We start from the raw sequence: 23,274 nt of genomic DNA, 5'->3' as shown, positions 1-23,274 counted from the left end.
TTCTGATCGGAAATTAAGAATGCAGACGCACAACTGAAGCGATTCTCCAGAGACACGCAATATGTTAAGAAGTCGTTTGTGAGTAACGGTGTCCCAAATACTTCTAGAATTCTAGAAATACGGAATCAGTTTTAGGTCTCCCGTCGATAGCACACATTGCTTTGCGCTAATAAAGAGCTAGTTGTGCTTCACAAGAACAATATTTTCTTAATCCGTGCTGACTAAGTGTCAACAGACTGTTTGCTTCAAGGTAATTCATAACGTTCGAACACAGTATAAGTTCAAAAACCATACTGCAAATCGACTACAGTGATAGGGGTCTGTAATTCATCAGGTTACTCCTTTCTTTCATGAATATTGGCGTGACTTCCACTCTTTTCCAGCTGTGGTATATGATTGCTAAAAATGCGTATTGTATCAGCATACTCTGAAAATAACACAATGGGTACGCCCTAGTCGGTACGCTATCAGGACCGGTAGACTTGCCTTTATTATGTGATTTAAGTTGCTTCGCCATACTGAGGATATCTGTTTTCAAGTTACTCATGTTGTTATTGATGGCTATTGTTACGATACAATGTTCTTCAGACATGCACGTATGTCTGAAGGAACAGACACTGTCTTTGACGATTTGCAGCTGTGCAAATTGGGAAATGGATTCACATATTGAGAATATGTATTAGCGTCAGCTATTTGTGAGAAATGAAAATTTCTGACTGACCGGGACTCGAAACGGATTTCCCGTTTGTCATGAGTGGTTACCTGAACCACTTGGGCTATCCGGCAACAAGTGCCGGTCCAAACCTCCATCTGTTACGCAGTCACAATAAAAATTCTCACACACCCGTGAGACTAAGGATATGAAGAAAAATGATGTTTTGTACTGTCATTTCAGCCCCACCAGGCGGGATTATATCATTAATGGCGACAGTGTCTCTTTTTACGTAGTAATTGCATTGTAATAAACGCAGTTACTGCATAAACATAGACAGTGTCGCCACTAATGATATGATCAAACCTACTGGAGCCAAAATGGCTATACAGTGTGCTTCAGACATGCATTTCAGACAGATTATGTTGCAAACTGAATTTAATCTGGCCGTATTGCAGCACAGTTCCTTGAAAACATACTTGACCTCTTAGTACCAAACAGTCCTGAACAAACAGGGAGCATCATGATGGATACAGGGATTGGTGGCCACAAGGCTGTTGTAGAGACACTGACCATTGCAAGATCCAAATCCACCAAATTCTCTCCAATTGATTTGGGATGCCATTTCTTTTGACAGCAGTATTCCTCTGGTTGTTATCCGTGGCACGCTTCCAGCACTGCATACGTGGACAATTTCTGTGGCCCTTTTATGGCCCTTCATTGCAAACCATCCTGGGCTTACACTTCAGCCCGCTCGCACACGGCGACTTTCTACTACTATCTTCGAGCTTGCCAAATCCTACCTTGGCCATCAAGGTCACCAGATCTCTCCCCAATTGAGGGCGTTTGGGGCAGCTCGGTACTTTCACGATCTAACGCGCCAGTTGGACAGAATGTACCACGACATCCCTGACGAGGGCACCCAACAACTCTCTCTGCCAGTGCCATGCTTGCATAACGGCCAGAAGTGGACCAATGCGTTATTGATTTGCTCAGTTTATGAAGCTCTTTCACTTGAACAAATTATCCAGTTTTTCTGACATTGTTCAAATGGTTCAAATGGCTCTAAGCACTAGGGCACTTAACATCTGAGGTCATCAGTACTTTAGACTTAGAACTACTTAAACCTAACTAATCTAAGGACATCACACACATCCATGTCCGAGGCAGGATTCGAAACTGCAACCGTAGCAGCAGCGCGGTTCCGGGCTGAAGCGCATAGAATCGCTCGGCCACAGCGGCCGGCACTTATTAAAAAACTGGTAAATTTGTGGTAAGATCCTATGGGGCCAAACTGCTGAGGTCATCGGTGCCTAGGCTTACACACTACAGAATCTAACTTAAGCTAACATACGCTAAGGACAACACTCACACCCATGCCCAAGGGGGGGACTCGAACTCCGGTGGGGTGAGTCTCGCGAACCATGGCAAGGCGCGGCAATACTTACCATAGCCCAAAAGATCTAACCTTTCTGGATGTACGAGTACTTCATCAGAGGTCTTCTGTCCTAAAGCAGTTGCATTTATTGGAGGTGTGGATCGCTTTGATCAGATGGGTGAGAGATATCCGCTTAGAAGGCGATCTCTAAAGTGGTGACATCGTCTTTTCTTTTCGTAATTGACCTGGCAAACGTTATCAGTTTCATAATGTGGAACTGTAAGCATGGAGGAGGACATAACCAGTTATCCTTTCGCATTTCGCTTATCAGACATCTAACAGCAGATCATGAAATCAAAAGAAGAAGAATACCAAATTTACTAAGAAGAAACAAGCCGGGCGTCAAGAGTTTACCATACGAAGTTCACCATCAATCAGGAAAACATTTCCCAGTGAAAGACACAAGGAAACGCTGCAAGTTCTGCAGCACAAAGCTGGAAGTACGAACCAACATGATGTGCATACACAGCAAAGTTCCTGTATGTGCACGTTCCTGGTTCGAAAAATTTCATAGAAAATAAATGTTCCTCATGTCAGCATTCGTAAAATCAACATCAAATATCATTTGCAATATAGCCCTTGTAATTGTATAAACTGGTCACAAAAATTAATAATTTTTTTGTAAAGGTTGTAGCTCAAATTAAATGTTCACTCTTATGCTCTGTTTCTACTCAAACCTATGCAATACTCCCACCTAATGACCAACGGGACATGTAAGTCCCACTGAAAATATTAAAAATTCTGGTCGTAGCAATCGTAGAGCAGATAAAAATTCCATTGATGCCTTCCTGAGAGGTAGTCTCCGCTACTTCTCAACTACACTCCTGGAAATTGAAATAAGAACACCGTGAATTTATTGTCCCAGGAAGGGGAAACTTTATTGACACATTCCTGGGGTCAGATACATCACATGATCACACTGACAGAACCACAGGCACATAGACACAGGCAACAGAGCATGCACAATGTCGGCACTAGTACAGTGTATATCCACCTTTCGCAGCAATGCAGGCTGCTATTCTCCCATGGAGACGATCGTAGAGATGCTGGATGTAGTCCTGTGGAACGGCTTGCCATGCCATTTCCACCTGGCGCCTCAGTTGGACCAGCGTTCGTGCTGGACGTGCAGACCGCGTGAGACGACGCTTCATCCAGTCCCAAACATGCTCAATGGGGGACAGATCCGGAGATCTTGCTGGCCAGGGTAGTTGACTTACACCTTCTAGAGCACGTTGGGTGGCACGGGATACATGCGGACGTGCATTGTCCTGTTGGAACAGCAAGTTCCCTTGCCGGTCTAGGAATGGTAGAACGATGGGTTCGATGACGGTTTGGATGTACCGTGCACTATTCAGTGTCCCCTCGACGATCACCAGTGGTGTACGGCCAGTGTAGGAGATCGCTCCCCACACCATGATGCCGGGTGTTGGCCCTGTGTGCCTCGGTCGTATGCAGTCCTGATTGTGGCGCTCACCTGCACGGCGCCAAACACGCATACGACCATCATTGGCACCAAGGCAGAAGCGACTCTCATCGCTGAAGACGACACGTCTCCATTCGTCCCTCCATTCACGCCTGTCGCGACACCACTGGAGGCGGGCTACACGATGTTGGGGCGTGAGCGGAAGACGGCCTAACGGTGTGCGGGACCGTAGCCCAGCTTCATGGAGACGGTTGCGAATGGTCCTCGCCGATACCCCAGGAGCAACAGTGTCCCTAATTTGCTGGGAAGTGGCGGTGCGGTCCCCTACGGCACTGCGTAGGATCCTACGGTCTTGGCGTGCATCCGTGCGTCGCTGCGGTCCGGTCCCAGGTCGACGGGCACGTGCACCTTCCGCCGACCACTGGCGACAACATCGATGTACTGTGGAGACCTCACGCCCCACGTGTTGAGCAATTCGGCGGTACGTCCACCCGGCCTCCCGCATGCCCACTATACGCCCTCGCTCAAAGTCCGTCAACTGCACATACGGTTCACGTCCACGCTGTCGCGGCATGCTACCAGTGTTAAAGACTGCGATGGAGCTCCGTATGCCACGGCAAACTGGCTGACACTGACGGCGGCGGTGCACAAATGCTGCCCAGCTAGCGCCATTCGACGGCCAACACCGCGGTTCCTGTTGTGTCCGCTGTGCCGTGCGTGTGATCATTGCTTGTACAGCCCTCTCGCAGTGTCCGGAGCAAGTATGGTGGGTCTGACACACCGGTGTCAATGTGTTCTTTTTCCCATTTCCAGGAGTGTACCTATGTAAGTGTTCACCAGATGTGGCTTTATTTCACAGGCTTAGTATCTGTGGTAAATGAGAGATTTACACCGAATAAATTTATAAAAATGGTACTGATTCCCTATGGTATACAAAATGGATCAGAACACTATTACTGAAGCCACGGAAAAAGAATGCTAAGTTTAAAAGAACAAAATATCCCTAGGAGTGGCGATACGTATTTTACTGAGGCTCGATGCTTTTAATAGCTTGCACAACAAAACTCTGCCACGAAATAAGACAGAAAATGAAAAGATTGGTTGGGTGGTTTGGAGATTTAGGGGATTAAACTGAAAGGTTATTACTCCATTTTTCCTTAGTCACACAATTCTCACATTAAAACAAAATCCAAAGACATTGTGGTCGTATCAGAAGCACACAATCAGTACTTTCACTGTGCTATACCAAAGATAATCTTCCCGATGACAGCATCGTTAAAACGGGTACATTAAATTCAATTTTCCGAGTATGCTTCACAAAATAAGATGTAGTATATATTACAGAATTCAGATCAAAAACAGCTGCCGACACGAGTAGTCAGATCGATTCACGTATTGTGAATACTTATTAGCGTCAGCTACTTATGACCAAGAAAAATTGGTGATAGATCAGGACTGGAAACCAGGTTTCGCACTTGTCATGAGCGGTCGCCTAAACAACTTAGGTTATCCGCACACTCACGCAGGTGGTCAAAACCCCCACATGTCACGCACAATCCAGATGCTCACACGTTCACGAAACTAAATACAGGAAGACAAATGTTGTTTTGTATAGTGATATTAACCCCGCCAGGCGTGGTTATATCATTAACGGCGGCAGTGTATGTGTCTATGCAGTGACTGCATTTATTACAATGCATTCTGAAGTACACTTGATCGTCAATTTAGCCCCATCAGGCGTGATTATTGGTGACAGCATCAGTGTTTATGTAGTAAATGCTTTTATTAGAATGCATATCTGAACGTCATTATATTGTAATAACTGCATTTACTGTATAAACACAGTTACTGTGCCATTAGTGAATATTACAGCTGGAGGGGCTACAGTGACGGTTGAAAACAACATTTGTCTTCCCATAATTAGTTTCACGAAATTTCGAGCACTTGGATTGGAACTGTGTGACTTGGACCGCCACTGGGAGCATGCTCGGATAGCCAGAGTTGTCCAGGCGACCGCTCAAAACAAGTGGGAAATGCGGGTTCGAGTCTCGGTCCGGCGCAAATTTTAATTTGTCACAAGCAGTTGAGACAACACGCGAATCCATTTCATTACTCATGTCGGCAGCGGGTATTGATTCGAATTCTGGATTTATTTACTTCGTATTGTTTGGTGAAGCAATTTCCGAAAACTAAGTTCAGTAACTCCTCTCGAGTGGCACTCTCATCATAATATTACCATCGATATAGCGTAGAGAAGGTATTGTGTCTTGCCGCTGGTACTTCACATACGAACGCAGTCGCCTTGGATTTTATGTGAGATTTCGAGGCAGAGTTTCATTGTGAGAAAATATTAGAAGCATCTGACAATTAAGACAGCTTAATCAAAATATCGCCGGCCGGAGTGGCCAAGCGGTTAAAGGCGCTACAGTCTGGAACCGCGCGACTGCTGCGGTCGCAGGTTCGAATCCTGCCTCGGGCATGGATGTGTGTGATGTCCTTAGGTTAGTTAGGTTTAAGTAGTTCTAAGTTCTAGGGGACTGATGACCTTAGAAGTTAAGTCCCATAGTGCTCAGAGCCATTTGAGCCATCAAAATATCGCTACTTTTAGAGATTTTATGTTCCCTTAAATATGGCATGCTTTTTTGTTGTTTCTGCAATACGCAACCCTGTTTTGTCAAAATATCGCCACTTTTAGAGATTTTATGTTCCCTTAAATTTGGCACGCTTTTTTGTTGTTTCTGTAATACGCAACCCTGTTTTGATCCGTTTTGTGTAACATTGGGGGGGGGGGGGGGGGGGGGGGGAATTAGAATCGCATTTTATTAATATATTTGGTATAAACCACTCAACTACGATAGATGCCATTTCCTTAAAGTTTGGCCATATCTGGTGTACACTTACGCAGTATAACTCTTCCTTTCAGGCCTGCAGGAGGAATTTTATGGAGAAAGTACTACATATTGTTTGTTATTGTGATTTTGAGATTCAAGTATGTAGAATCATTGTCCGCTGTCGGAATAATAGGCTCGGAATTTCTAATTCCCAACCACGTGTATAGTAATTATTACAGACGTGTTAGTTTGATCGGGATAAGACATCGGACTTCGTAGAGAACTAATAACTGCAGGCTCTGAAAATGTTTGCTTCAGTTAGTAGCGATCTGCATTAGACGTTAAAAATGGTTGCTAATTGTTCGTCGGCAAGTCGTTATTCCAGGAAGCGTTACAAGTACTCACAAAAACTCAACACCTGGGCCTTCCGCTGTGGAAACGGTCATTATCATTCTTTGAAATAAACATACAGTATTATGTTAACATACTGATTATTAACGGAAATTACGGTTGCTCCCATATGGCCATGGCAAAGGAGAGAGAAGTGTCTGTCTCAATGTAACAAGCGAGAGAGAGAGTGTCTCTTAAAAACAAGCAATGAACAACGTATGAGAATGAGACGTAGCATTTTGTTCATTTTCATCGCAAGCACTGATGTACCCCAAGGCTCCCTTCTCTGGCTATGAAAACTCACTGGATTACATTTTTATTTTTTCTAAATAGCATCTATAATACAAAATACGTATCACTTGATGTATCCTTTCAGGATTTCGTTGGGAAGGACTACGGACTGTGTCTTAGGAAGGCGTCAAGCAAATTTTTATCTGAATTTTTTAAAAAGATGTATTTTGCGTTTACTTTTGGTGGATTTTGATGTTGCAGTTGTCATTGTCGCTACAAATGCCTTGTGGTGACCAATCCCCGTATCAGTCATGAAGCTCCGCATATGCTCGGGATTATTTGTTGCTAAGAGGTGAAGTGTGTTTTCGAGGACCTGTGGTGCAATACGATATTATCTGTCTGTTATCGCTTTATTACACGTATCAGAATTCAAGGGTCAACATACTGAACACTTGTTATGACGGGCTTAATAATAAGCACAGGAAATGTTTTATGTTTGCATACAATTTACACAGTAGGGCAGACGTTTGCGTAATTTTTTCTCCCCTCGACGGGACAGCATGTTTTTGATGCTGTTATCCTCTCGACAAAGCTCTAAAATTGTGGCTTTTTCGAGGTTGTGGCATTCAGGGACTGTTAGTGGAAGGTAAAGAATTTTGGTGGCCCAAGACAAGAGAAAAAGGTGAAGGACGGCTCTGTGCAGAGTGGAACGGTGCCAAGAGAGAGCCGAGGGAACGCGGCTGCTAACGGTGCGATGCCTCAGCCAGCTGCCATTGACTGCGTTCGCGCGGCGCTGTTTTTCTGAGCAGCAGGACCGGCCGCATTAGACTAAGGCTGACCTCTGCCAGCGTGAACGAGCTACGACCTGCTCACAATCACAAGTTGCAGGTATCTCACAATGGCGGCAACTCTACTTGCCGCTTCCTTCATCGCCAAATCAGTATCGCAACCAAACTGAACACAATATAGAGGGTGTTTCAAAAATGACCGGTATATTTGAAACGGCAATAAAAACTAAACGAGCAGCGATAGAAATACACCGTTTGTTGCAATATGCTTGGGACAACAGTACATTTTCAGGCAGACAAACTTTCGAAATTACAGTAGTTACAATTTTCAACAACAGATGGCGCTGCGGTCTGGGAAACTCTATAGTACGACATTTTCCACATATCCACCATGCGTAGCAATAATATGGCGTAGTCTCTGAATGAAATTACCCGAAACCTTTGACAACGTGTCTGGCGGAATGGCTTCACATGCAGATGAGATGTACTGCTTCAGCTGTTCAATTGTTTCTGGATTCTGGCGGTACACCTGGTCTTTGAAGTGTCTCCACAGAAAGAAGTCACAGGGGTTCATGTCTGGCGAATAGGGAGGTCAATCCACGCCGCCTCCTGTATGTTTCAGATAGCCCAAAGCAATCACACGATCATCGAAATATTCATTCAGGAAATTAAACACGTCGGCCGTGTGATGTGGCCGGGCACCATCTTGCATAAACCACGAGGTGTTCGCACTGTCGTCTAAGGCAGTTTGTACCGCCACAAATTCACGAAGAATGTCCAGAGAGCGTGATGCAGTAATCGTTTCGGATCTGAAAAATGGGCCAATGATTCCTTTGGAAGAAATGGCGGCCCAGACCAGTACTTTTTGAGGATCCAGGGACGATGGGACTGCAACATGGGGCTTTTCGGTTCCCCATATGCGCCAGTTCTGTTTATTGACGAAGCCGTCCAGGTAAAAATAAGCTTCGTCAGTAAACCAAATGCTGCTCACATGCATATCGCCGTCATCAATCCTGTGCACTATATCGTTAGCGAATGTCTCTCGTGCAGCTATGGTAGCGGCGCTGACGGGTTGCCGCGTTTGAATTTTGTATGGATAGAGGTGTAATCTCTGGCGCATGAGACGATACGTGGACGTTGGCGTCATTTGGATCGCAGCTGCAACACGGCGAACGGAAACTCGAGGCCGCTGTTGGATCACCTGCTGCACTAGCTGCGTGTTGCCCTCTGTGATTGCCGCACGCGGTCGCCCTAACTTTCCAGCACGTTCATCCGTCACGTTCCAGTCCGTTGAAATTTTTCAAACAGATCCTTTATTGTATCGCTTTTCGGTCCTTTGGTTACATTAAACCTCCGTTGAAAACTTCGTCTTGTTGCAACAACACTGTGTTCTAGGCGGTGGAATTCCAACACCAGAAAAATCGTCTGTTCTAAGGAATAAACCATGTTGTCTACAGCACACTTGCACGTTGTGAACAGCACACGCTTACAGCAGAAAGACGACGTACAGAATGGCGCACCCACAGACTGCGTTGTCTTCTATATCTTTCACATCACTTGCAGCGGCATCTGTTGTTGAAAATTGTAACTACTGCAATTTCGAAAGTTTGTCCGCCTGAAAATGTACTGTTGTCCCAAGCATATTGCAACAAACGGTGTATTTCTATCGTTGCTCGTTTAGTTTTTATTGCCGTTTCAAATATATCGGTCATTTTTGAAACACCCTGTAGATGTTGTTCACATAAAAATCATCAGTCACATTATTTGATCGGTAACCAATTTAAAATCAGTTTCTTCCACAATTTTTAAACTAGAGTTAAGCAGCTTGTTTAAATGTTTTTTGCTGTTGTAATTACGTAGCCTTCCGCAGCCAGAGCCAGTTGACTTAAAAGTTTTCTGCGTATCTTATCGCATCCTAAAGTTATATATATATATGGTGTTACAAAAAAGTACAGCCAAACTTTCAGAAAACACTTCTCACACACAAATAAAGGAAAGATTTTATGTGGACATGCGTCCGGAAACGCTTAATTTCCATGTTAGAGCTCATTTTAGTTTCGTCAGTATGTACTGTACTTCCTCGATTCACCGCCAGTTGGCCCAATTGAAGGAAGGTAATGTTGACTTCGGTGCTTTGTGTTGACATGCGACTCATTGCTCTACAGTACTAGCATCAAGCACATCAGTACGTAGCATCAACAGGTTAGCGTTCACCACGAACGTGCTTTTGCAGTCAGTGCAATGTTTACAAATGCGGAGTTGGCAGATGCCCATTTGATGTATGGATTAGCACGTGGCAATAGTCGTGGCGATGTACGTTTGTATCGAGACAGATTTCCAGCACGAAGGTGTCCCGATAGGAAGACTTTCGAAGCAATTGATCGGCGTCTCAGGGAGCACGGAACATTCCAGCCTATGACTCGCGACTGGGGAAGACCTAGAACGACGAGGACACCTGCAACGGACGAGGCAATTCTTCTTGCACTTGACGATAACCGTAATGTCAGCGTCAGAGAAGTTGCTGCTGTACAAGGTAACGTTGACCACGTCACTGTATGGAGAGTGCTACGGGAGAACCAGTTGTTTCCGTACCACGTACAGCGTGTACAGGCACTATCAGCAGCTGATTGGCCTCCACAGGTACACTTCTGCGAATGGTTCATCCAACAATGTGTCAATCCGCACTTCAGTGCAAATGTTCCCTTTACGGATGAGGCTTCATTCCAACGTGATCAAATTGTAAATTTTCACAATCAACATGTGTGGGCTGACGAGAATCCGCACGCAATTGTGCAATCATCTCATCAACACAGATTTTCTGTGAACGTTTGGGCAGGCATTGTTGGTGATGTCTTGATTGCGCCCCATGTTCTTCCACCTACGCTCAATGGAGCACGTTATCATGATTTCATACGGGATATTCTACCTGTGCTGCTAGAACATGTGCCTTTACAAGTACGACACAGCATGTGGTTCATGCACGATGGAGCTTCTGCACATTTCAGTCGAAGTGTTCGTACGCTTCTCAACAACAGATTCAAAAAAATGGTTCAAATGGCTCTGAGCACTATGGGACTTAACATCTTAGGTCATCAGTCCCCTAGAACTTAGAACTACTTAAACCTAACTAACCTAAGGACATTACACACATCCATGCCCGAGGCAGGATTCGACCCTGCGACCGTAGCAGTCCCGCGGTTCCAGACTGCAGCGCCTATAACCGCACGGCCACCGCGGCCGGCTAACAACAGATTCGGTGACCGATGGATTGGTAGAGGCGGACCAAGTCCATGGCCTCCACGGTCTCCTGACCTCAACCCTCTTGACTTTCATTTATGGCGGCATTTGAAAGCTCTTGTCTACGCAACGCCGGTACCAAATGTAGAGACTCTTCGTGCTCGTATTGTGGACGGCTGTGATACAATACGCCATTCTCCTGGGCTGCATCAGCGCATCAGGGATTCCATGCGACGGAGGGTGGATGCATGTATCCCCGCTAACGGAGGACATTTTGAACGTTTCCTGTAACAAGGTGTTCGACGTCACGCTGGTACGTTCTGTTGCTGTGTGTTTCAATTCCATGATTAATGTGATTTGAAGAGAAGTAATAAAATGAGCTCTAACATGGAAAGTAAGCGTTTCCGGACACATGTCCACATAACATATTTTCTTTCTTTGTGTGTGAGGAATGTTTCCTGAAAGTTAGGCCGTAACTTTTTGTAGCATCCTGCATATATATATACCGCCACGGTTACAGTAGCCCCAGAAGAAAGTCGCTGTAGCTGTGGTCGAACGTCTCGTTCTTTACATTGTGACACAGTACGACGCTCAGAAAAGTTTTTTATTGCGTCCACTTCTCTTCAACAGCTGTTGCTGCATTGCATTGAATGATTCTGTTGTCATTTAGAACTGATTCACATTATATATTAGGTTTGCTCTGTGTCCAGATGAGCAATATCTAACAAAACGGTTAATCAAATAATTGCAGTGGTATTGTGCTCTAAGAAATATTTCAAAGCTCTGCATAATGCATTTAGCGAACACGCTTGTTATATGAATGGCTTCTAATATACTGAATTCAATGGTCTGAGTTATGGGAGAAGCCTTAAGGAATTGTTAAACTGCAAGCTCCCTTCAACGTTTTGTCTTGATTCCTTCTTCGAAGACTCATTCAAGTGCCATAGAAAGAAGTATACAGTTTTATTTAAACAAAGAGTAGTCGGTGTCGTAATTCGGCAGGTGTAAACATTGAAAACATACGTCGGAAAATTTGCCACATTGCACATTGTAATTTAGAGGAAACTGTACCTCAGACTACTTACTCGTTTCAGGTATATTTGAGGTTGGTTGTCTGCTCTGTTACACACTACGTAAGGTGTAATACACTATTACTGACGACAACAAATAATTCGAGGTGCGAAGTGAATAAACTGAGTAACAAATTGAAGATACAGTGAGTCATGTCTGTTGATCTCATTCACCAAGCTTATGGAGTATCGAAAATATAGATAGAAATGCCGTGCTCAAGGTAACACCTGCAGCAGCAAAATGCGTCTCTAAGCTGAAACCACTGCACTCAGCGTTTTTTACAGTGTTCTTTCGGTGCTGTGAACGTAATTGACGACTTGCAAACTCCTGATTGCCACAGAGACACAGCGAGTACAGCCGGCTGACAACTGTGTGTATTACAGATGTTGCTGTTCGCTGACTACAACTGTCTGACTCCTGTGTGTGTTGCAGGTGCTGCTGTTCCCTGTGTACAGCTGGCTGACTGCTGCATGTGTGCAGGTGCTGCTATTCCCTGTGTACAGCTGGCTGATTGATGTGTGTGTTGCAGTTGCTGCTATTCCCTGTGTACAGCTGGCTGACTGCTGTGTGTGTTGCAGGTGCTGCTGTTCCCAGAAGAGGGTTGGGCACGCAGCGCCTCCTCTTCCTACTGGACGCTGACACCCGCCTGGTGGAGTCGCAGCCGCTGCAAGGTCGTGGAGGTAGCAGGCACCAGGAGGTCAGTCATCCATATCACTACTTCCTCTTCTATGCAAGCTAACGGCTTCCTTTCTGGTATCAATTATATTTCTTTTGGGGTGGAAACACCTGTAATTCATAAAACTGTTGACCGAACCGTCCACGTGCACAGTATTTCGGCCATCAGAGATATAGCTGTCGTCCAGTGGATTGATGAACTGACCTTGTGTAGGCTCATAGTCCATTCTCCCCTCACGAGGCGCTCCATACTTGTTTTAATATATTCTTTAAAAATGCTTCAGTATCACTTCTTTTATATTTAAAAATGGTGTTACGTATGTATAAAGTCATATAACGAATTACTGTAAGTTTTACAAGAGAATTCAAAAAATGGTTCAAATGGCTCTGAGCACTATGGGACTTAAAATCTATGGTCAACAGTCCCCTAGAACTTAGAACTACTTAAACCTAACCAACCTAAGGACATCACACAACACTCAGTCATCACGAGGCAGAGAAAATATCTGACCCCGACGGGAATCGAACCCGGGAACCCGGGCTCGGGAAGCGAGAACGCTACCGCACGACTACAACAAAATTACCCAGATAAATTGTTTGTAGGCCAGTAGAGGAAAGACCAATAAAGAGTCTTGCTGTTCGTTGCCAGGCAGTCGCTCATCAACGTATGCTCTTTCAGTAGACGTTACACATGAGGCAATCGTACGAAACTTGTGTCTTATTACAAAAGTGTACTTTATGAAACCCCGTATGTGTTATAAAGCAGCAACTATGACTTTAGTGGCTTTGTTGTACTCCAGATCCATCAAACTGGCAATGGTGAAACATTGCTTTAGAGATCGTGGAATTACACTGAGTTTAGATTCTTCTGATAAGCATATTCGCTTGTAAAGAATATATTAATATTTTTGTATCTGGTGTATCCTCTCCGTTCATAAAGTGGTCTTTGTCAGTCCCTAATACTTCCGCGTTTTATTGGCAGAAGATAGTTTTTAGTAGCTGCTTTTTGGAAATGCGTCCTATTTTAACCTATAGCGCGCCGCTGTAATGTAAAAATTTGAACGCCTGAAAACTGTACTCAATATTATCTCCTATCGAGCACAATCACGTTCAATTTGAAATTTAAAACGCCTGTATCGTCCGGCATCGACCATTTTCAGGTCATTACAGGCAGCAGCAGTTAGTGCTTCCGCTCACGATCTGAGGATGGCCAGTGAAGGCGTAGCTGGTACTTCACGTCCTGAATACAAGGGTCGGTGACAGCTGCACTGATGGTTTAAGTTTTAATTTTACATGTCAGTAAATAAGCAATTTCAAAAAGGATTAACTTCTTCCGTCGCAGCACCCTATGACAACGGTGTTTTTCGTATACACTTTGCGGAAGCCGATCGGAGTGGCCGTGCGGTTCTAGGGGCTACAGTCTGGAGCCGAGCGACCGCTACGGTCGCCGGTTCGAATCCTGCCTCGAGCATGGATGTGTGTGATGTCCTTAGGTTAGTTAGGTTTAATTATTTCTAAGTTCTAGGAGACTGATGACCTCGGAAGTTAAGTCGCATAGTTCTCAGAGCCATTTCAACCATTTTTGAACTTTGCGGAAACGGCTGTCTCTGTTGCTGTGAGGAAGTTTCAGGATTGTAGCCGACCATCGCGTCTTTCTGAACGCAGTATTCATCTTCATTGTTTTACTCCGTTTTTATATGACGACATTCACTTTTTATTTGCTGCACTTTTTTTTTTTTTTTTTTAGGAAATAACAAAATTTACTCCGAATAGTTAGTTATTACAGGGATCACTGCAATCAAGGAAATCTCATCATTACTTACCTAAGTTGTCTCCCTGTCAAAATATTTCTCTACTACGCACAAATGATCAGTAAGCGAACTCAAATTGAGCAGAAATATTATCAACACGCTAAATACAAATTGAAACTGAAATTATTCTAAACTAAAATATTTGCGTCCTGAAGTCATGTAAAATTATTAATAAATTAACGAAACTAAATTTATTTACAAATATCACATGTTGCAAAGTACCAGACCTTATGTTTGAAGGTACAATATTGCGAATGACCCACGTCATGGCTTAATCGTCCCACGTTAGACTAGTTTTAAAAATATGTACAATTTTACTTGCCACAACATTTCCGGAATTAAGGAAATAACAGTGTATTCCAAACAGTTTCATTGTTTTATACAACACTTAGATTGTAGAATTCGAATATTTAGAAATGCTGCACAAAACCGTACCTCATATTTAGCAACAACAACTGTAGAACTTGGCACAAATTGCTAATGGCGGTCTGCAGTTAGCATTCCGCCACACGATTCTGAAACGGGTAGACCGAAATACCGACCATGAGACATAATGTATTCCTAGCTACACTGTCCTCTAGGTACAACACTCTTTCATACTCTTTTAAGATCTATCTGCTCTCAGTGCAGACGACGTCGCAGGCTTACGGTAACACTTCGGAAAGTTCAGTTCCACACTTGCACAGTAGGACGGCGCCGCACGTATGACCGGGTAGTGTAATTAGCTCCGATGTTGCGACAGTGATGCATACTTGGAATTCTCAAAAAAAAAAAAAAATGGTTCAAATGGCTCTGAGCACTATGGGTCCTAACTCCTGAGGTCATCAGTCCCCCAGAGCTTAGAACTATTTAAACCTAACTAACCTAAGGACGTCACACACATCCATGCCCGAGGCAGGATTCGAACCTGGGACCGTAGTGGTCGCGTGGTTCCAGACTGTAGTGCCTAGATCCTCTCGGCCACTCCGGCCGGCTGGAATTCTCACATCGCGCTATTGTTAAGTACACAGCGGGGAGCGTACGTCAGTAAATGAGAGCAGTCTTCATCAACTTAAACATTGTAATTCTGATCCTGCTCACAAGAGCGTGATTGTAAATGTTATGTATACAGTGTCTACATATTACTGATCAGTTCCTGGATATATTTAATCAGTTCATTAGCATCCAACTGCTCTCTATTCAAAAGTTTCCTAGTAATGCTTAAAGCAGACTGGGCAATACTAGCACAAAATTCTTAGACTGCGTGTGAGAAATCGGCGCCTTGTTGAATGTACAGAGCTTTTGTTGTATTAGCGCTCTTCATTTCGCTGCAGGTGAATTAAATCGCTTCTTCCATTATTCCTTTCTGCACGTTTGTAACAGAGTCGAACACTGGTCTCAGTAAATAGTTGCACAGATGTGTTATAGTTTTTATTACATGAATATTCTATAAAATCATTCAAAAACCCTTATGTTTCACATTGGATTTCGTGTTAACATCATCATGCTGAAGACACACAATCGTATAAAGCTCTCTTCCTTAAACGATAGTAGCTTGCTTGTTCTCGTGTCAAGAAAGGAAAACAAAAATGCGTCTCTCTACAGCACATTTCATGTATTCAGATGAACGTTATCCAACTTCTCGTATATATTTATTCAGTTCGCTTTTGAGATATTACCTTACCTCCTCCTGGTAGCAACATTTTACCAGGCGAGAGGTTTCTGTGAGCGTTTCAATCATAGGAATGTGTGGTTCCAGAACATTACTTGCCCTAAAGTCTGTGTGCCACAGTGACTGGTTTACTTAGGCAGTGGCTAAATCATTCTCTGTCGTGTGCTTGCTTCTAGGGTGGCAGCTCTGAGGGATTAGCTGGGGAATCTGTGTAAAGTTTAGGAACTCAGCAGGGGTTACTGGCTGACTGAACTTGGGACCATCCTTGGCAAGTACTAAGATGGCGCAGTTGCTAAAGCGTTGCTCCTTCAATATAACTTTCACTTTTGACTTCCGATACAGCAGAAACTATTGTCTCATGCCGTATAAGTGGTGGCTGTGACTTCCAATAAATAACGTTAGTAATTTTGGATACAATTTCTAAAAAGCACCTTCCAATTAACTTTTTGTAAACTTGAATAACAAGGTGAGTTGACTGTGTAAATATAGGATAAACTACTGGCATGAAAGATGGTTAATTCAGGAAATTTTATGTTGCACCTGAAAGTTTCTTTCATGTTACATCGTAACATGCATTCATGTTGTGCGATGCTTCGAAGAATTCCGTTAACAGTTGGTGAAAATTGTTGTATGTTGAAACACAACTTGTTTCGCGGCCTGAGGTCACGTCATCAGGTGCATCCTACTTGGTAAAGATCAATTACAATGTCACCATTTTGTGGATGTTAAAAGTATGTGGATATTAAAGCTCATAAAGGAATGTCTAAAATATACTCAGAAGGTTAAACATTCATAGGCATACACATCACATTTCGTCAAAATTTACTTTTCAGTGAACTCTGTTAAAACTATAGCAAATGAAAGATAACGAAGACGTGTTCGTTTCATCTACCTCTACATCTACATACATACTCCGCAATCCACCATACGGTGCGTGGCGGAGGTACCTCGTACCACGACCAGCATCTTCTCTCCCTGTTCCAACCCCAAATAGAACGAGGGAAAATGACTGCCCATATGCCTCTGTACGAGCCCTAATCTCTCCTATTTTATCTTTGTGGTCTTTCCGCGAAATGTAATTTGCAGCAGTGGAATTGTACTGCAGTCAGCCTCAAATGCTGGTTCACTAAATTTCCTCAGCAGCGATTCACGAAAAGAACGCCTCCTTTCCTCTAGAGACTCCCACCCAAGTTCCTGAAGCATTTCCGTAACACTCGCGTTATGATCAAACCTACCAGTAACAAATCTAGCAGCCCGCCTCTGAATTGCTTCTATGTCCTCCCTCAATCCGACCTGACAGGGATCCCAAACGCTCGATCAGTACTCAAAAATAGGTCGTATTAGTGAGTTATAAGCGGACTCCTTTACAGATGAACCACATCTTCCCAAAATTCTACCAATGAATCGAAGATGACTATCCGCCTTCCCCACAACTGCCATTACATGCTTGTCCCACTTCATATCGCTCTGCAATGTTACGCTCAAATATTTAATCGACGTGACAGTGTCAAGCGCTACACTACTAATGGAGTATTCAAACATTACAAGATTTTTTTTCCTATTCATCTGCATTAATTTGCATTTACCTATATTTAGAGTTAGCTGCCATTCCTTACACCAATCACAAATCCTGTCCAAGTCATCTTGTATCCTCCTACAGTCACTCAACGACGACACCTTCCCGTACACCACAATATCACCAGCAAACAGCCGCACACTGCTATCCACCCTATCCAAAATACCATTTATGTAGATAGAAAACAGCAGCGGACCTACCACACCTCCATGGGGCACTCCAGATGATGCCCTCACCTCCGATCAACACTCACCATCGAGGACAACGTACTGGGCTCTATTACTTTAGAAGTAATCACTTAGGACAAAGGGCTGGTAGGTGATACTTGCAGTTACAAGGCCATGTTTCAACATTTGCCTGCATGTAAAAACAAAAGCAAAATATTTTATAGTTATAGAACGCTATAAATATTTTCAAAAAAGGGAGGGAGCCGGGTTGGCGATAAAATTATCACTGGTATCATGATTAGGCGTGGCACTGTGCAAATTACTGTGTGGGAAGTATCAGGTGGCAGTGTCGGGGTGGGACGGCAGTGCGACACGGTGTTGGGCGAAGTAAAAGCGGCCCGCACGAACGACAAAGTGAGACTAGCTATCTGGCAGAACAGACACCATCCACGTGGACAGCGTGACGTCATATGCTAATGCCTAAGAGTGCTGGATCACCACCTTTATAAGAGAGAATAATACAGAATTGTATATGTACTTATATCTAACCGTACAATCAATGAAAATTAGACGTAATTCTATGGTGCTTTAATTCTCCTTGGTTATTCAATGTGAACTGTGCATTTTCGTTTTTACATCCAAAAACTTCTGCTTCCTCTGAAATATTCAAAATATGACTTTTTTCTGTGAAGTATTTTTAAATTTTTTGAAGGCTTTGTAATGTTGTGCCCCTCTTCGCGTTAATGAGCTCTTAATGCTTATGGGGGATGATTTAAGTTAAGATGGTCCTGAAATCTTATTCCAAATCAGCTACCAGCTTGCCCTATATATTTCTTTTGGTAATCATTGCATGTAATGCATTAAACACCAGCTTCGTTATGTTTCTTTACCATCGCTTTTTCCTTGTGACTGAGTTTTCTGCCTAGATCCGAAAAATCAAAATGCGCGGGAATAATGCTTTAGGTGTCACACATCTACCAATTTTTTTCTGATACTTTACCCAGATATTTCTCTGCCTTCTCCACTGGTCTAAGCGTTATAAAATCTGTCTCTGCCGGCCTAAGTGGCCGTGCGGTTAAAGGCGCTGCAGTCTGGAACCGCAAGACCGCTACGGCCGCAGGTTCGAATCCTGCCTCGGGCATGGATGTTTGTGATTGTTAGTTAGGTTTAACTAGTTCTAAGTTCTAGGGGACTAATGACCTCAGCAGTTGAGTACCATAGTGCTCAGACCCATTGCTCAGAGCCATTTGAACCATCTGTCTCTGATACGCTATGGGAAAGAAGCTTTATCTATTTTAATATTCTTCTGTTAATCGCGTTAACAAATTGTAGGTCGTAACCGTTTTGATACTCTATATGCTGTATAACCTCATACTCAGTCGTTTGAGCTTCACTAGTAAGGGGTACTTCATGCATACCATGTAAAAGGGCTAGTGACGTCACACTGTCCGCAAGGACAGGTTCCGCTCTGCCAGCCAGCTTGTCTCTCTATGTCGTTTCCGCGGCCGCTTTTCCTTCGCCCAACGCCGGGTCGCCCTAACGTCAGACCGGCAAAAGACTGCCACCTGATACATTACACACAGTAATTTGCGTAGTGACACGGCTCATTATGTTAGCAGTGATAATTTTTTATCTCCAACCCAGCCCGTCTTTCAAAATATTTTTAGCTTCCTCACACTATAAAATATTTTTCCTTCTTTCTTTTTAAATGCAGGGAAATTTCAAAGCATCGCTCTGTATCTGTAAGTTTCACCTATCAACAATTTGTCCTAAATGAATGTAGTACGTCTTCGTTGCCTTCGTTCGGCATAGTAGATTCTGACTAGGAGCGATGGGTATGCCTATGACCGTTTAATAGATATTCCCCTATTAATTTTCATATCGACAAAGTGGTGACACTGTAAATTGCTCTTTAGCATGTAGGGTTGATTGCGCGGCTTTAGGCCGTGAAACCGTTTATGCTTCAATAAACAAAAATTTTATCAGCTATTAGCCGAATTATTCCTTCTATCATCATGCCTTTCAAGAACTGCGAGTGTCCACAAAACAAAATAGTTTGTTATTTATATTGTGATAAACAAACATTAGCGGTTTTCAATTCAATAAACTTTACCAACAGCAGTACACTTTAAGATACTATATTTTATTTTGAAATTAGCCAATTTTCTCAATTCATTTTGCCATCTTCAGGCGCCATACGCATTTTTTCGAATAAACGAACTTATCGTATAGCGCCATAAAACTGTATATCTTGAATCCCAATCGTTGTGAATCTGATCCATACGAAAGCGTGACAGCAACTCAGAGATAGAAGCTTTCATGCATGTCTACCACTACGGCAATGCAACCGGGTGCCGATTACAACAACCGCAGATATTTGAACAGATGCACACTCTATCATTTTCAAAGCACAAATGCTGCATGGAACTGCTGTGCAAGGAAATTTAAAACCTCGGCATGCAGAGTATTTCCAGAAACATTACACACACAGTCTCACACACGCAGTTAACACTAGTACCACCAAACAACGACAGTTAACTGTCGTCAGACACAATCGATGAAGATAATTAATAACTTACGGCTGAAGTAGCATTGACTGTACGTGTGTGACGCTATGTGCGGTGCACTGGATCTCCACGGTGCTGATAGTCTGGCTATTATACAACATATCATTCCGAAAAAGTTCGGCATACCAAAGATTTTAAGGCCATAACAGCGCTTCCGTGGCGCATTTTTGCCTTGAAAACGGCAGGGTGTCCACCTATCGAAATTTCGACGGTTGTCGAAGACGTAGTGCTGACCACACTTGCTACGGATAATTAAATAAGGTATACTGCCTGATTTCCTCATTCAAAATCCAGTTTACGATAACTGAAGAAAAGTCTTTCTACAACCGTCTTTGTATAGGGACAATACACTCCTTTGAGCCGATTGTTACTGTAGGATATTATGAGGACATATTTTCACAGTCAGGCCTACGAGACAAGAGGTTACGTTTTAAAGTTTGGCACAGAAGGAAATGTTCAGTTCGGCTCCTATCATTTAGCATTGTGAATATCTAAAATATTCTGAATCGTAGCTAAAGGAAATTATTTATAAAAGAAAAACACTTGTCGGATAACAACTCTCACTGGTATTGCACTTTTCCATGCACTTTTGTTGAGGTGTATCGTAATAATTACTTCCCAAGTTTCAGTTGCAGAATTTTATACACTTCATTTACTCGGCAAACTCATAGAAAATGCCGTCCCGAGGGATGTCACGGTAGAAAATGCAGCGCATGAATTTCTCGCAAAAACAGACGTTACACCACCAGTTCTGTGTGTTATAAAAAAAAAAAAAATGAATACGCCGACACGCCACAACAGCGACCGCGTTCATGTAAAAACAGTGCCGACTATAGTGTACGTAGGTTGTGTCCACAAAGAGTAAACGAACACTGCAGAGTGGCATCCAAACAGTGTGGCGCACGTCTGTTTTCGCGGCCAGTCGCGTTTCCATTACAAGTGTGCTGCGGGCATTGCCGCACAGGCGATGGTCCCAGGCTCTGCTGCCGTTGTCTCCACTGACAGTTCGCAAAACTACCAGGGAGTGCTGAAAACAAATGCACCCGAATATTTTATGCGGAAACACTCAGATCTATGTAACCGAAACAAACGATATTCTAGATCATTATTCTCTACGTCTACATGTTTGCAGCCGTCTGCCGCTAGAGGGCTCCGAATTGTAGCGTGAAACATGATGGTGTGTACTGTAATCATGTCGGTGCGTGAAGGGTACCGTGCCGTATTCGAGTTGCGAATTCGAATCGTTCTCCTCACATGGAGCACCCTCATTCAGCATGACAATGTCACACTATACAAGAGCGCAATAACGTCTGCAACAAATTGACGCATTTGATTCACTGTCGTCGATCATCCTCCATAGAGGCCCCACTCGGCAACATCCGACTCATATCTGCTTCCAGAATTTAAAGAATCCCTTCTAGGACTTCACTTTGATAGTGATAAGGCGGTGCAGGTAGAGGTGAGGTTGTGGTTCCGTCAACAAAGTCAAACATTCTACAGTGATGGCATCAACAAACTGGTCTCTTGTTCTGAGAAATGTGTCGGTCACCAGGGTGACAATGTTGACAGATAAAGATGTAGAATGTTAATAACACTTGTTTCATTTTAAAAGTTTTGAGAGTTTCACATAAAAAGTACGGAGTCATTACTTTTCAGGACAACCTCGAATTTTACACGTTTTGCTATTACCTACTATCTTACTGTCTTATACAATCTCGGTACAGTTCTTACACTTACAAATTACTTAAGGAGCATGTAATGGGTACCAATTGTAATATTCGTGTCGCTCCTGCAGCAAGGTCATACAATAATCTTGAGACAGTATTTCAAAGGCCCATTTGGATGCCATCTTCGTGTGTGAATGGTCCTCGCCAAATCTCATCGGAACTGATTCCTGCTGTCAACGTTGGACCGTTTTTAACACCGCGGAAAAACAGCAGTGCGTGCGTTCGACGTCGTTGCCGTGATCTCATAACGTCTCCAAAAACGTACTGAAGTTGTGGTTACAGGTTGTAGCTGGTCTAGTATCTCCCGTAGTCTAGTATATCCCATGGCCGTAAAGATGTTAATTGAAGATTTTGAACACACAGTGTTGAGGACGGCTTCTTATAACCTCCCTTTTGAGGAACGACGACACTTTTATAGTGTGGAGGCATCGATTAGACGCTCTCAGCCGTTTCTCGGACCATTTTAATTGTTTTCACAATAGATGTTGAAAGGGGTGGAAAACTTTTTTATGTTTTGGACGCACTGATCTACGTAAAGGGTGATGGGACTCTGGGCCAAAGCGTTTGTAGAGTAGAAAAGCAACACATACGGACCGGTATCTAAACGTGAAAAGTCGTCATTCACCGTATCAACGCTCGATGGAACTAAGGACGTTGGCGAGGACAGCCTGAAACCCTTCAGACAAGAGCTGGAATACCTTAACCTGGTGTTCACTCAGACTGGCTACTTTTAGAAACAGATCTATCCTGTCTTGGAGTGTGGACTTTCATCGTTACCGGTAGAAGACATAGTCAGATCGGTTGCTTTCCTACCAAAGACAGGAAGGAATTGAAAAAGATATCATTAGAAGCGCATGTCGCCCACCGGCCACGATTAGGGCTCTCCTTGGCTTGGTTAAAGGTGATCTAGGACTAAGAAAGTCCGATGTTTACAAAAACAATCGTCTTATGGGAAAACATACATAATTAATGTTCATCACCAATCCTCACACACGATTACTACAGCCCGAAAAAACTGCGATAGTGGAGCATTGTCTAA

At 43.5% G+C, this 23,274-nt stretch overlaps 1 protein-coding gene across 1 annotated transcript in view; it reads left to right on the top strand.

Annotated features, from left to right (window-relative positions):
- The first annotated feature begins 2,542 nt into the window (after window positions 1-2,542).
- LOC124594335 overlaps window positions 2,543-23,274 on the top strand; it is a 198,192-nt gene continuing 177,460 nt past the window's right edge. Inside the window, exons 1-3 of the mRNA XM_047132704.1 lie at window positions 2,543-2,569; window positions 12,494-12,577; window positions 12,640-12,758. Of these exons, the coding sequence (XP_046988660.1) occupies window positions 2,543-2,569; window positions 12,494-12,577; window positions 12,640-12,758 (230 nt within the window). The remainder of the gene's footprint in view (window positions 2,570-12,493; window positions 12,578-12,639; window positions 12,759-23,274) is intronic.

Source organism: Schistocerca americana, chromosome 2, assembly GCF_021461395.2.
Source record: "Schistocerca americana isolate TAMUIC-IGC-003095 chromosome 2, iqSchAmer2.1, whole genome shotgun sequence".
In the NCBI taxonomy this organism is placed as follows: domain Eukaryota; kingdom Metazoa; phylum Arthropoda; class Insecta; order Orthoptera; family Acrididae; genus Schistocerca; species Schistocerca americana.
The sequence above is the reverse complement of the archived record's forward strand: the minus strand, read 5'-3'. Positions and strand labels throughout refer to the sequence as shown.